Here is a 12,088-nt window from a genome sequence, read left to right as displayed (position 1 = left end):
TCAGTTCGAGCCCGCACCGGCTTCGTCAAACGCAAGACCCGAAGTCGTAGAGCGAGTCCAGTCCCAGGGAATACGGCTCAAGCTTTGCCGGCGCGGCGAAGAAGGTGGCAGGCGGCAGGCTGAGCTCCACCGGACACAGCCAAGTGGCCCAGGGCGCATCCGCTGCACTCCCGGCGTCCGGGTCTGGCGCACCGCGGGAGGCAGGCGCGCGGCCACTCTCCGCAGCCGCTTCTTCCTCTGGTCTCTCTCGCCTCGGCTTCAGCGGGCAAACCCACAGCTGGTCTCCACCTTCCGCCCTGGGCGCTGATCTCCCTCCAATCCTTGCTTACATAAGGCGGGCGGGCGTGCTCCCGCCCCCCTAGCGGAGTTGTGCTGTGCCCTCTACGCCTCCTTGCCGAGCGCCTTCGCGCACCCGTGCGCCCTACTCTAGGATGTGACCCTCCTTGGCCACCCAGCAGCGACAGCCGGGACATCTCTCCGCCGGCGTGAGAACACTGAGATTGGAGACCAGAGCGCCTGACGGTGCCCAAGCTTCCTCCCTCCGTTCCCTCCTCCTCCCACTCCCCACTTCAACCCCCACCCCCACCCCCGGTGTCTGTGTGTGTTCCTCACAGGCGAGGGGACCCGGAGAGCAGTCCAGACTCGGCCTGCGGCGGAGCTGCGGCTGCTCCTGCTGCTGGGGGGAGCGGCGGAGGTGGCCGCCTTGCGCCTCCCTGGACTTCCCAAGTGGGGGCAGAGCAGTCGCTCGCGGGAGACGTCAGTTAGAAGGCATTGGAAAAGAGGGACCTTCAAACTCCTCCTCGGCGTCTCCTCTCCTCCCCCTTTTGGCCCCTGCCCTTGGAGAAAGTGGAGTGTGGCGCTTGGTTGTCGTTATTTCTTCGGACTGCTTCGCGGTGCACGGATTCAGCTTCTGCCCAGTGGGGCTTTTCAGCTGTTGGCGCGTCTCTCTGTTCCCCCCTCCCCCGGCACACCTCTGTCTACGATGAGGAAAGGTCTGCGGGCGACAGCGGCCCGCTGCGGACTGGGACTGGGATACTTGCTGCAAATGCTCGTGCTACCTGCCCTGGCCTTGCTCAGCGCCAGCGGCACTGGCTCCGCCGCCCAAGGTAAGGGGGTCCGCCAGGCTCCGCGGCCACCTCCCTTCGCTTCTTCCTTCCCTGCTTCCTCTCCTCCTCCCCAGTTCTCCTGACTTCCTCAATTTGCCTCATTGCTCTCAACTGGAAACCACTCTAAATTCCACTTTCCCAACTAGTCAAGAAGCTTTATTATTATTATTATTATTATTATTATTATTATTATTATTATTAATGTTTAATCTATCTTCCGAGATGGGCACGAATGGACCGGGGACGAACGGGGTGTGGACACGCATCCGATCCGTCTCCATACGTGTGGGAGCCTGGGGTGTCTTCTGCACTTTCGGCTCCGCAAGCGCACGTTGTTGCATATTGTACACACAGAGGTTTGGAGAGACTCTCGGTGCGGGTCACTGTGTGATATACCGTAGATGCATCCCGAAGCGCATAATGCACAGAGGCTCCTCGCGCTGTGCCAAGGCTGGGGTAGCAGGATCTTCATTGAGTCTTTGAGCACACTAGACCCCGAAGGGCGCTCAGCTAAGGAAATGTGCCCATTACTGTCAAGGACTCCAAAGCATCCGTCCCCCTCGCCTGCTGCTTCAGGTGCTGTGGAAATACACAGCCCACCAAAATCCGCGTACCCGGCTGGAGGCAGGTCCGGGGTGTGCATGCCTCTGCACTCATACATACCCCAATTCATGCCTGCCTCTCACCAGGGGACGTAGAAATGAAAAATCCCAGAGCTCTGGGGAAACCGGCTGGTTGTTCAAACCGAATCCGAAACTCCCTGGGGTGGCCGACCAGTTTATAACTCTGACATTTTAATTTAACGCCTGTGAGCTTTAACATAAGTGACCGGAGCCCTGGGCGAAGCCGGGTTGGGAAGTGTGTAGCCGGGAGTTGGCGATGGGTAAGGGAGGAGGGGAGGCTCAGGAGCTGATCGCCCAGCTCCATTCTTGTTCCCCTAGTTTGAAGTGTTAGCAGCAGCTCCCAGCCTTCCAAGCCAGGGAAGCTGACTGGAACGGAGCGGAGAAGAAAGAGCCAAGGCTGACCCCTCTGCGGTCTCTCTCGGGTCACCTGCGCCCCAAAACTTCTGGCCAAGCCCAACTCCTACCTGGGTCTCTTAGCCCAGTTCAGTGGTGATAGCCGGCTCAGGCGAGGCGGCTCAGGCGAGGCAGCTCAGCTTTTCCTGGAAAAAGAAGGATGAAGGAAGCTTAGGCAGCATTCAGAGGCAATTCAGGGATTCTCCCCTCACTCTCGGTTACTATTATTTCCAAACTTGGAGAGTAAAGGGAGGCTCTACGGTAGCCCCAACTCCCCAGGTAACGTTCAGACACCCTAGGGGTTCCGGAGAGCATTCCCTCTGATCTTAGAGAGGGGCTGGGGATGGGGGTGGGGTTGTTGGAAGTGGAGGAGAGCGCCTAGCATAGGAGTGTGGTCTGGGTGGGGAGGTAAGTGATTAGCAAGGCTTTGTGAATTAGCGATAGCTTCTTCGGGAGTAAATTTTCCTGCTGCCCTGCTAAGTGGCCCTGCTCATAAATCCTTCCTTCCCTTCTCCCCAGATGCCTCCCATCCCCGAGGTTCTGCTCTTGTTTTCTTATGCACACTTCCAGAGTTCATCTGTCTGTCCATTTAAAAAGGAATCTCCACCAAGAATCATGGCTTGTGGATTTCCTAAAATTGATAACAAGTTCTCAGGGCGCTAGCCAAGGATGCTTAGAGGGGGGTGTTTGGAAGCTTAAGTGAACAACCTGATGAATAGTCGTGGAATCAACCGCGTGACTCCCTGTGGAATTCGCCTGCTGTTATTGGGCGCACAAAGGACTGAGCCATGGAGGTGGGTGGTGGGAGAGAGGGACGGGACACGGTGAGAGAACTGTTTGGGAAAAGGACAAGTTAAAGTCCCCAAAGATGTCAAACAAGAGATAGGATTCCTGCTGAGAGCTTACAATAACCAAATTAAAAAGACTGGGTAGAAAAAGGATCAATAAAGATAATCAAACAGGAGATTGTAAATGGATTAATATTGAAAGAAGAAGGGAGAAGAGATTAAAAAGAAAAAATGCTTAGGATAGACTGTTTTCCTCTTGCACTTTTTATAGAGTAGGCAAGTTAAAGATTGGAGACTGAGTCTCCTCTTAAGTGGAAAAGAAAACGTACTCTGTTGGGTGTGTGCATTTCACTGCAGTTCTTGTCCATTTCGTTTATTTAGTTCCTTCAGTTCTTGATTAGCGAAATTTTTGTTTGAATCTTATGGTCTATAAAATGCACTATTCTACCACTTTTGTCTTTGTTATCCTCCATGTTCCAGGGATACCAGCTCTTCCTGTGTTGTCTGTTAGTTATCAAAGGAAGGATAAAGCACCAAACTCCACTATCAGCTACTATCATCACTGCAGTACATTACCCCAGCCTGTTTATCTTGAGCCACTATTAACACTTTCCTCTCAGAATCACACATTTTATAAATGGTCTGATGGTCAGACCTCCGTTCCCTTCTTATTCTTCTTCTTTCTGCTTTCCTTGGACTAGAACACTAGCCCATACCCTCAAGGTATGATTTCCTTGTGATGATGACTTAAAGATCCAAATGAACTATTTCTTATGAATGAAAGTCCAAGTGCAATTAACATGGGAAAGTTAATTTAAGCACTTTACAATGTGGATGAGGTTTTCATTCTGTTGTTGAAGTACTGCAGAAATTAGAAGTATGTATATATCTTCAGATATGATCAAGGAAACAACAGACATTTAAGATAAAACATAGAATAGGCATTATTTGTGAGTGTACTGAGTTTTGTAACTGTGGTTTAGACAGCAGTCATTTTAAATAGGTCCTTGGGAAATTCTCTAGGCTGTAGGCAACAACTTTCTCCTTTCTGGCTATGCTCTAATTGTTTCATTCAGGATTGCTGGGAACTCCTAGCTCCAGGGAATTTGCAGTGTTTCTGACTTCCAAGAATGAAAGATTTTACTAGTAAAAGGCAGTGTGTGTGTGTGTGTGTGTGTGTGTGTGTGTGTGTGTGTGTGATCAGTGTGCTTCTGAATTAGGACCCTCCTAGTTTATAAATGCATTTTATCTGGGCTACACAGCATTGGTATGCTGCTTATCTAGCACCAACTAGTGTTTGAGTGTTAACACCACCAAACTCAGGACAAAAAATTACTGAAGTCTCTAATCAGATTGGGATAATTCCCTATTATCTTAATTCATAGTTTAAAAAAAAAAATGTCTTCCTACAAAAGAGTAAAAATTCCTTTATGCATGTTTGCAGATTGGTGTGGTATAAACAGACAGTCAACAATGAAGACAACTAAAGTTCATTACAATTCTGTCGTATACGTTTCCATTGTAGGAGTACAGAAAATTAATGAATTCACATTAGGAATATACAATAAGGAAAAGTAGGCTAGTTTACTTCTGTTTAGAACAATAATTTTGTGTATTCTAGCTTAAGAATGCTTAAAAGCTTCAAAGAATAAACTTTCCAAACACTTGCAAAGAATTAGGAATCATTAGATTATAACTGACATTTATTGACTCCCTGTATTCTGGATACTGAGGGTAAAGAGTTAATTAAGACAGGGTCGTCAAACGCCTCTTATTGTAGTTTGGGAGCTGGTTGTCCTAGTCAGAATTCGTACGGGTCTATTTTAAGCAACCCCCCTAAGGACATGAACAGGGCATGAGCTTTACTAAGCAAACCCTCTTAGCTTATTTAGAATTATTGTTGAGACTTAAATATAACTGTTCTCTAATGTATGCTAGGTTCTCCAATTAGTGCAAACAGCAAGTGTGCTCTATTAGGCCTTAACTGCGTTAAGCACTTTTCTGATTTAGGTCATGGCTTTGCAGGAGCAGCAGAGGGAGTCACTCTCAGAAGAAACATTAAAATTACAGGCTGCAACCACTTCAGGAAGATAATGGGGAAAATTGTGGGGTTTGAGATTGAGCCAGCGCTATTGCCTTGCAGTTTTAGCCTACATATTTTTTTTAGTTTGACTTTTGTATTTGTGGCAGTTAAAAACAAACCTGTTCACATTTCCTCACAAATTAGAAACAATGTTTTCTTTAGATAAAGCATGGTATTAGAAGTAAAGTTCTTAAACAATTATTGTGCACTCATGTTGCATCCCAGACTGAATGCTATTTGTTGGAAACGGAATGTTGTGAGGCAGTTTCAGCCCTACAGGAAGACAGAAGTAGAATCATGGAATTATAATTCACTTTCTTAAGTATAAAAGTGGACACAGGTATAGTACTTTCTGGATTCAGACATCCGAAGACAGTAAACATAGGTCAAGCTAGGATTCTAATGTGAGTGGTGGTGGGGTTTCTAAAATTTCTACACAGAAGAACTTGGAGCAGTGATTTGGCTGGAAGTTGTATGTTCTTGAAGCTAAGTTTGCGTTGCAACAGCATTTTACTTAGATTTAATGCAAGTTTCATCTGGCTCTGGGGAGGCAGGAGCTAAGAGCTGTTAGTGGTATATGCCCATTCTGTCAGTTAACATGGTGCTTACCAATGCTTCATAATACTGCTTCCAGCACCTCCAGCTGTGTGACTATGAGCAAGATATTTAACGTTTCCGTGCCTTAGTTTCCTCACATATAAAAATGAGGATAATATATACTACAGGTTACAATTAGAGAAGCATTTAGCTCATAGAATATAAGTATTATTCCTTAACTTCCAATTCTACAAACCATTGGCAAAGAAATCTAGATGTAAAAGAAACTAAAGGTCAATAATTTTGAACTCAGTATCATGATAGCTGCTGACACTGCTTCCCCAAAAGCAAGAAATGGAGCTGTCTGAAGAGATGCTCCAAAGTAGATCATTGTAAACTCCTGAACAGAGCACAGTTCTCTGAACAGCCTGTGGGAATCTCATTCCCTTCCACAGCCTCTTTTCTTCCCTTCTGTTCTCTCTGGGAAAATTAACCTCCTATTAGTTCTAAAAATGCCATGTTAAGTCACTGCCAGTTAAGTCCTTGCAAGAAGCTTGTCCTTGACTTTCTTTTTTCTCAAGGAATACTGCAAGATAACTTTTCATAAATCCATGAACACTATTACAGAAAAAAGGTACACCCCAGGGTTTCTGATAAGGGTTTGGGGAAAATCAGACCTTTATGTGAATGTGGACAGTTTTTCTTTAAAAGAAAATGGACACAAGTGTATACTCTAAATAACATAATTGGTTGTGTGTTAAAACAAAATAAACAAAAAATAGGTCAACATGAAGGCAAAGCAAATTCACCAGAACCTTCATTTATTCAAACTATATTTGCAATAGGAAGTTTTGTTATCCTAATTTAAAACAGCATAGATAATCTAGATGACATATATTTTGGTGAAATATTTGCATTTAATTCTTACTGTTTAATGGTTATGGCTATTCTTTGCATGTTTGGAGCAAATGTTTTCTGTCAAACTTTTGAGATAAAATAAGAGATTTGTAGGGCATTTTATGTTACTTAGAGTTTAGATTTTCACCTACAAAATTGTCATTCTGCTTCTATTATTGGTTCTGGTTCTGTACTCTTTCTTTTTTAACCTGACTTCTTAAACATATGTATGGATGCTTCTTTGGTTTCATTTCTTACTTGGATTTGTTATTGCTTACGTATTTGTGGAGGAGGGCTACATGAATATGAGACCTTTGGTATTATTTCAGTATCTCTTAGCTCAAGGATGTTTTACTCACAGAAACTCGGTGCTGTTTTTTATGCTACTTTGAAGCAGAGTAAGTTTGCTTTGAGCGATATTCAAACATTAATGTTTCCCTTTTTTCTAGTTTTTAAAAAAGAAACTCAGTAATAGGATAATTTATAGTTTCTCTTATTTTAAATATTTGTTATTTTCAAACTTATGGAGATTTTAATAAAAACATTTTATAGTAATACTTTTATGAGCTAACACGATCAGAAATAGAAAACTTTTTTTTTTTTAATCCTGTCTACCTCTATGGAACCACCAGAAGAATTTCTGCCTTTTCATGAAAACCCAAAACATATATCATGCTGCAGATATTTGGACTCTTTATGAACAATATGTTAAAATATTGAGCTGAAATTTCAGAATTAAAAAAAAAAGTTTTGTGTTGAAGTTGTACTGTGGTTTTTTGTTTTGAGCATTGCTGCTCCCCCCAAAGTTGCTCACTTAGGAATATATAATGAGGTTTTGAAATACACAGAAGAATGTTTCCAGATTTTATAAGTACTTAAAACATACCTCCCCTTCTACATGGAGTATAGAGTGTTAAAGTTGCCATGACATTAATTAAGTTGAAGTTATAATTTAGAAAGTGAGCTATAGCTTTGAAAGTGCCAAATATGCAGGTATTTGTCCTTAGGTCAGTATAGTTTTTATAGCAATGAGCAGTGATTCAAAAGTGCTTTGTGTGGCAAAAGTGAAGTGTAACATCTGAAAGCCCCCATGTTTGGGGAATACCCTCTTTTAGTTAAATAGCTAAACACATCTCATTGCCAACGTGGCAGTGGAATGTGAGAGTGAGGGGAGCCAGGTGAAACTTCAGTATACAGATATGCCTGTTAGAGTTCTTATTTTAAATACCAGGCTCACAATAATCATATTAACAGATGATATTGATTACTCAGATTTAACACCAGAGTTACCAGTCTTACTTATTTTAAAATGTTGTGAGGATAGGGGGTTTTACCTTCATTAATCATGTTGTCATGTGGATCCTGTGGCTAGTTTCATTTCTCAGCAATTATGAGAACTATAAAAATGCCTCATGTAGATGACCATGGATCATATCCCCTTCTAACTGAGGATGTGAAACAACAGAAACTCCCTGAGCACACTTAACAAGTTCATTGATGCATGCTAACATTTCTCAGTTTTAGTCAATCTCTTAATTGATTATTTAATCATGGACTGCCTGAACTCTGTTCTTTTTTTTTTTTTTTTTTTTTGAGACGGAGTCTCGCTCTGTCGCCCAGGCTGGAGTACAGTGGCCGGATCTCAGCTCACTGCAAGCTCCGCCTCCCGGGTTTATGCCATTCTCCTGCCTCAGCCTCCCGAGTAGCTGGGACTACAGGCGCCCGCCACCTCGCCCGGCTAGTTTTTTGTATTTTTTAGTAGAGACGGGGTTTCACCGTGTTAGCCAGGATGGTCTTGATCTCCTGACCTCGTGATCCGCCCGTCTCGGCCTCCCAAAGTGCTGGGATTACAGGCACTCTGTTCTTATTTATTGTTTTCTCTCTCTTTTTTTCTGTTCGGAAGAACCACCTTATATGTGGATATTTCTTTGCAATAAAAAGAGAGTAGTGCTTGTTTATTAAAATGCATCTACAGTACAGTCGGAAGGGATATACCCGTAAATAGAAATATATCCATAAATAGAAATGCAGGTTTTCTCAAAATTTAAAAAACTTAGAGTATATAATACTATAAAAATGTAGTATAGAAGTAAAGCACAGCATTTGTAGATAAAAGCGATCATTTTAAATTAACTCATAATATACATTCTCTTAGATAATAGAAGTTTAGTGCAATGTAATAGGGTACGTGATATAAAAGTATCTACTTATAATAACAAGCAAATTAATTCATGTACAGCAGTCCTCCCTTAAATACAGGAGATATTTTCCAAGAGACCCAATGGATGCCTGAAACTACAGATAGTATGGAACTCCCATCTACACTGCTTTTTTTCATTTGATAACCAAGATAACTACCAAGTGACTACCAGACAGGGAGCCTATACAGCATGGGTACATTGGATGAAGGAGTGATTCATGTCTGAGAGATTTTGTCACGCTACTCAGAGCTCCACGCACTTTAAAACTTATGAATTGTTTATTTCTGAAATTTTCCATTTAACGTTTTTGGACCACAGTTGACCTCAGGTAATTGAAACTGCAGAAAGTGAACCGCAGAGAAGCAGAGGGACTACTTTATAGAAATAAAGGTAAAAGGAGCAATTTGGGACTCTTCTATTCTCTATGAATTTGCGTATTTGTTACTTGTATTCAAATTCAATATTTTAAATAATTCTAGTATCTTTTTGGAACTTCATATGGCCTTAAAAACCCATTGAACAACTAGATCAAAGATTATATTTTAGCCAATGGTATTCCGTAACTTTTATAGAAACTAAAAATGATAATCAGTGACAAGAGCAGTGTTATTATACATGATTTTCAGAGATCTGTGTTATTACTAATCAAAATCAAACAAGTAACCAAATTATTACCACAACAAAATCTTTATGATTGGAAATACAAAGTAAATAATGGTAATTTCACTTTGAGCTGTATGTCTATGTGAAATACCTTGACATTAGAATTTCGCTTTTGATTAAGGGAAAATGATACATTTTATCTCACTGAATAAAGTGTTTGGCAAATATACACATTGTAGCCACCCAGTGGAAGTGCTCAAGTTTAGCAAGCAGCAATCTTGAAGTCATTCTAAATGAAACATTGATTATGGTGCCTGTCATTTTATTTAGCAACTTTCCTTTTTCCTTCTGGATCTCCTGTATGAGATGATGAAAGAATAAAGTTTAAAAATGTGTTAGGGATCAAATTCAAGGATTGAAGGAGGCTCAGACATTTCCCGCCCTGCCTCCCACAGCCATCACCCACAGAGCATGCAGGGTGGTGGAAAACAGAAGCCCATTTCAGTAACTGCTCTCAGAAGCTGAGGAAAAACAGACATGCTCAAATGATTTATTTGTGCTATCTGGAATAGAAACCCTAAATCAGTATTTCATCATAATATTATTCAACAGGCCCTCTGACTTGAAACTTTATCTAAATAGAGTCTTGATTTGCACATATTTCAATTAACATAGCAAAAGAATTTGGGAAGTATTTAAAAGGTAGAAACTTGTAAGAAGTTTGAATTGTATTGGAACAATTTGGGCAGGATGTGCTTGTCTGAGAAATCTAGACTTAAATCAATGGTATACAAGTATCCTCCAGGGGTTTTATAAAATGCTACTTCCTAAGCTACTCTGTTAAGTATTGTTGTCATTTTTATTTGTGTTTATATTTATATACACATATATAAATCTGTATAGGATTAAAACGACCACAGTGAAAAATGTTATAGTTTACTTACTAGAATATGGTTTAAAAAAAAAAAGTAGAAGGATGACTAGGAGAAGTTTTGGCAGTATGTTTTCCCAGTAGCAAGGGAGAGCAGATAATTTTATTGGATTTATTAGAAATGATGATCACATGAAAGATACACGTCATTTTTTATTGAATTAAATAACTATGGAAATATTTCCTAGGAGGGTGTTTCCAGGCCGACTCTTAATGAAATGAAGAATGACAAGGAGAAGGCAAACATAGTTCCCTAATTCCCTGTGAGCATATATGTGCTTACACAAATTGTGAGTGTGTGTGTGTCTGTAGCTGTTTATGTTTTAGGAGCAAGAGTTGATTTTCAAACAGACTTGGCAATATTCTCAAAAAAACAGTGGAGCCTATCAAACAAATGAAAAAACTTTTTAACTTGTAAAACAAATTCATAAAGGTAGTCAAGGACTAAGAACTCAGATTTAATCACTGATTTCTAAATGAAGAATTGTATCTGAACTTTTCTTAGAAAAGTTGCCTTGCTCTTGGCAAATTGCACAGTCATTTCCCCAGTTTCCAAAGAGATGTTTCTGCCTCATTAGTGCAGTGGCTTATCTGATGGAAACAAGTTCTCTCCTGTCATCCAAGTGACAGAGACTAAGGGATCTCCACTTTCACTGACTTATTCAAAGCCGTGGAGGAGAACTGCTGTTGTTTTCCTACACGGTGGACTATAATTTGTTGACCAAAGGAGACTGTCGACTTTTATGCCTGCAGTGCACGCAGGGGTAAAATCCTTTCTTCACATTTATGAACCCCTCTCTGGGTGCTCTCTGGAAGAGACAGCATGTCCCTGGTAAGCACCCTACGTGAGGTGACCTCTCATGTGGGCTGATTGAAGAAGAGTTCAGTTGTGCTGTTCTTCTCTGACCAGAATTCAGTGATGGTTTGTTTCAACCTCTTAATCAAATGGAGTTATGTTTGATTTTCTTGGATACCCTCAGATGCCATATTGGTGGCTTTGTTTCCAGGTTTATCCATTACATCTATTTAAAGCTTTATTTAAATGGATGAAGATAAAGTTAGTTGGGAGGAGGGAAAGGTTGTTACTAAAGAAAGAATAAACAGAATTGTATTCAGTATATAGTGATAATATGCTTCCCTACTTATATTCACTAGTGTATTAAATGCAGGCTAATTCTATATTTACATAATACATCAACATATAAACATATATTGATTATTATTGTCATACATTCCCACATCACTTGGCATTTTTGAACTAGGATTTTTAAAGTGAGTAAATAAATTCTAGGATTAAGCAAACTGTTTTGAATGTTTTCTTTCATACATATACCATTCATCGGTGACGTGGGGTTTTCATAGTGAAATATGTAGTGTGCTGCTAAGAATGGCAAAACAAATAATAATGCATCACACAGTTTTCAGATTACAAGTCTAAATACTAATGAGGGAGGTTGCCTGTTTAATGCTGAATGAAAGGTTAAAAAGAGGGTCTTAAAGATAACAGCGGACTCCAGAGTTCTTGAGTTTGTTTTGCGTTCAGTGACAGTCACTAAATTAGGGAAAGGAATGTTCAAACAACACACTTGAGGAAAAGTGATTTTTATAGAAAGGAGCCATTTCTGCTAATAGCCAGTAACTGCACATAACCCCGCTGACATTAAAAGTCCATTAGCTAAGCCCAGTTTAAATAGCAGCTGATGCAGTGTCAGCTAAATGTACATTGGAATTTTTTCATATAATGCAGTAATAGCAGTTCTATAATTTTTTTCCCCTAAAACTACGTACATTAAGTAAAACAAATGTCATCTGATAGTGGTGGCAGGGCTGCTAATAAACAGGCAGAGATTTGTGATGAAGCAAAAGTAACAGTCTATATAACAAGAAGATAATAAATAGTAGTGATGGTTTTTAAAGGGAGCCTTT

At 41.1% G+C, this 12,088-nt stretch overlaps 1 protein-coding gene across 1 annotated transcript in view; it reads left to right on the top strand.

Moving 5' to 3' along the window:
- Positions 1-707: 707 nt before the first annotated feature.
- The window catches only part of UNC5C (unc-5 netrin receptor C), a 382,951-nt gene continuing 371,570 nt past the window's right edge, over positions 708-12,088 (top strand). The window contains exon 1 of the mRNA XM_010385580.2: positions 708-1,106. Coding sequence (XP_010383882.1) covers positions 983-1,106 — 124 coding nt within the window. The 5' untranslated portion in view covers positions 708-982. The remainder of the gene's footprint in view (positions 1,107-12,088) is intronic.

Source organism: Rhinopithecus roxellana, chromosome 2, assembly GCF_007565055.1.
Source record: "Rhinopithecus roxellana isolate Shanxi Qingling chromosome 2, ASM756505v1, whole genome shotgun sequence".
Taxonomy (NCBI): domain Eukaryota; kingdom Metazoa; phylum Chordata; class Mammalia; order Primates; family Cercopithecidae; genus Rhinopithecus; species Rhinopithecus roxellana.
The sequence above is the reverse complement of the archived record's forward strand: the minus strand, read 5'-3'. Positions and strand labels throughout refer to the sequence as shown.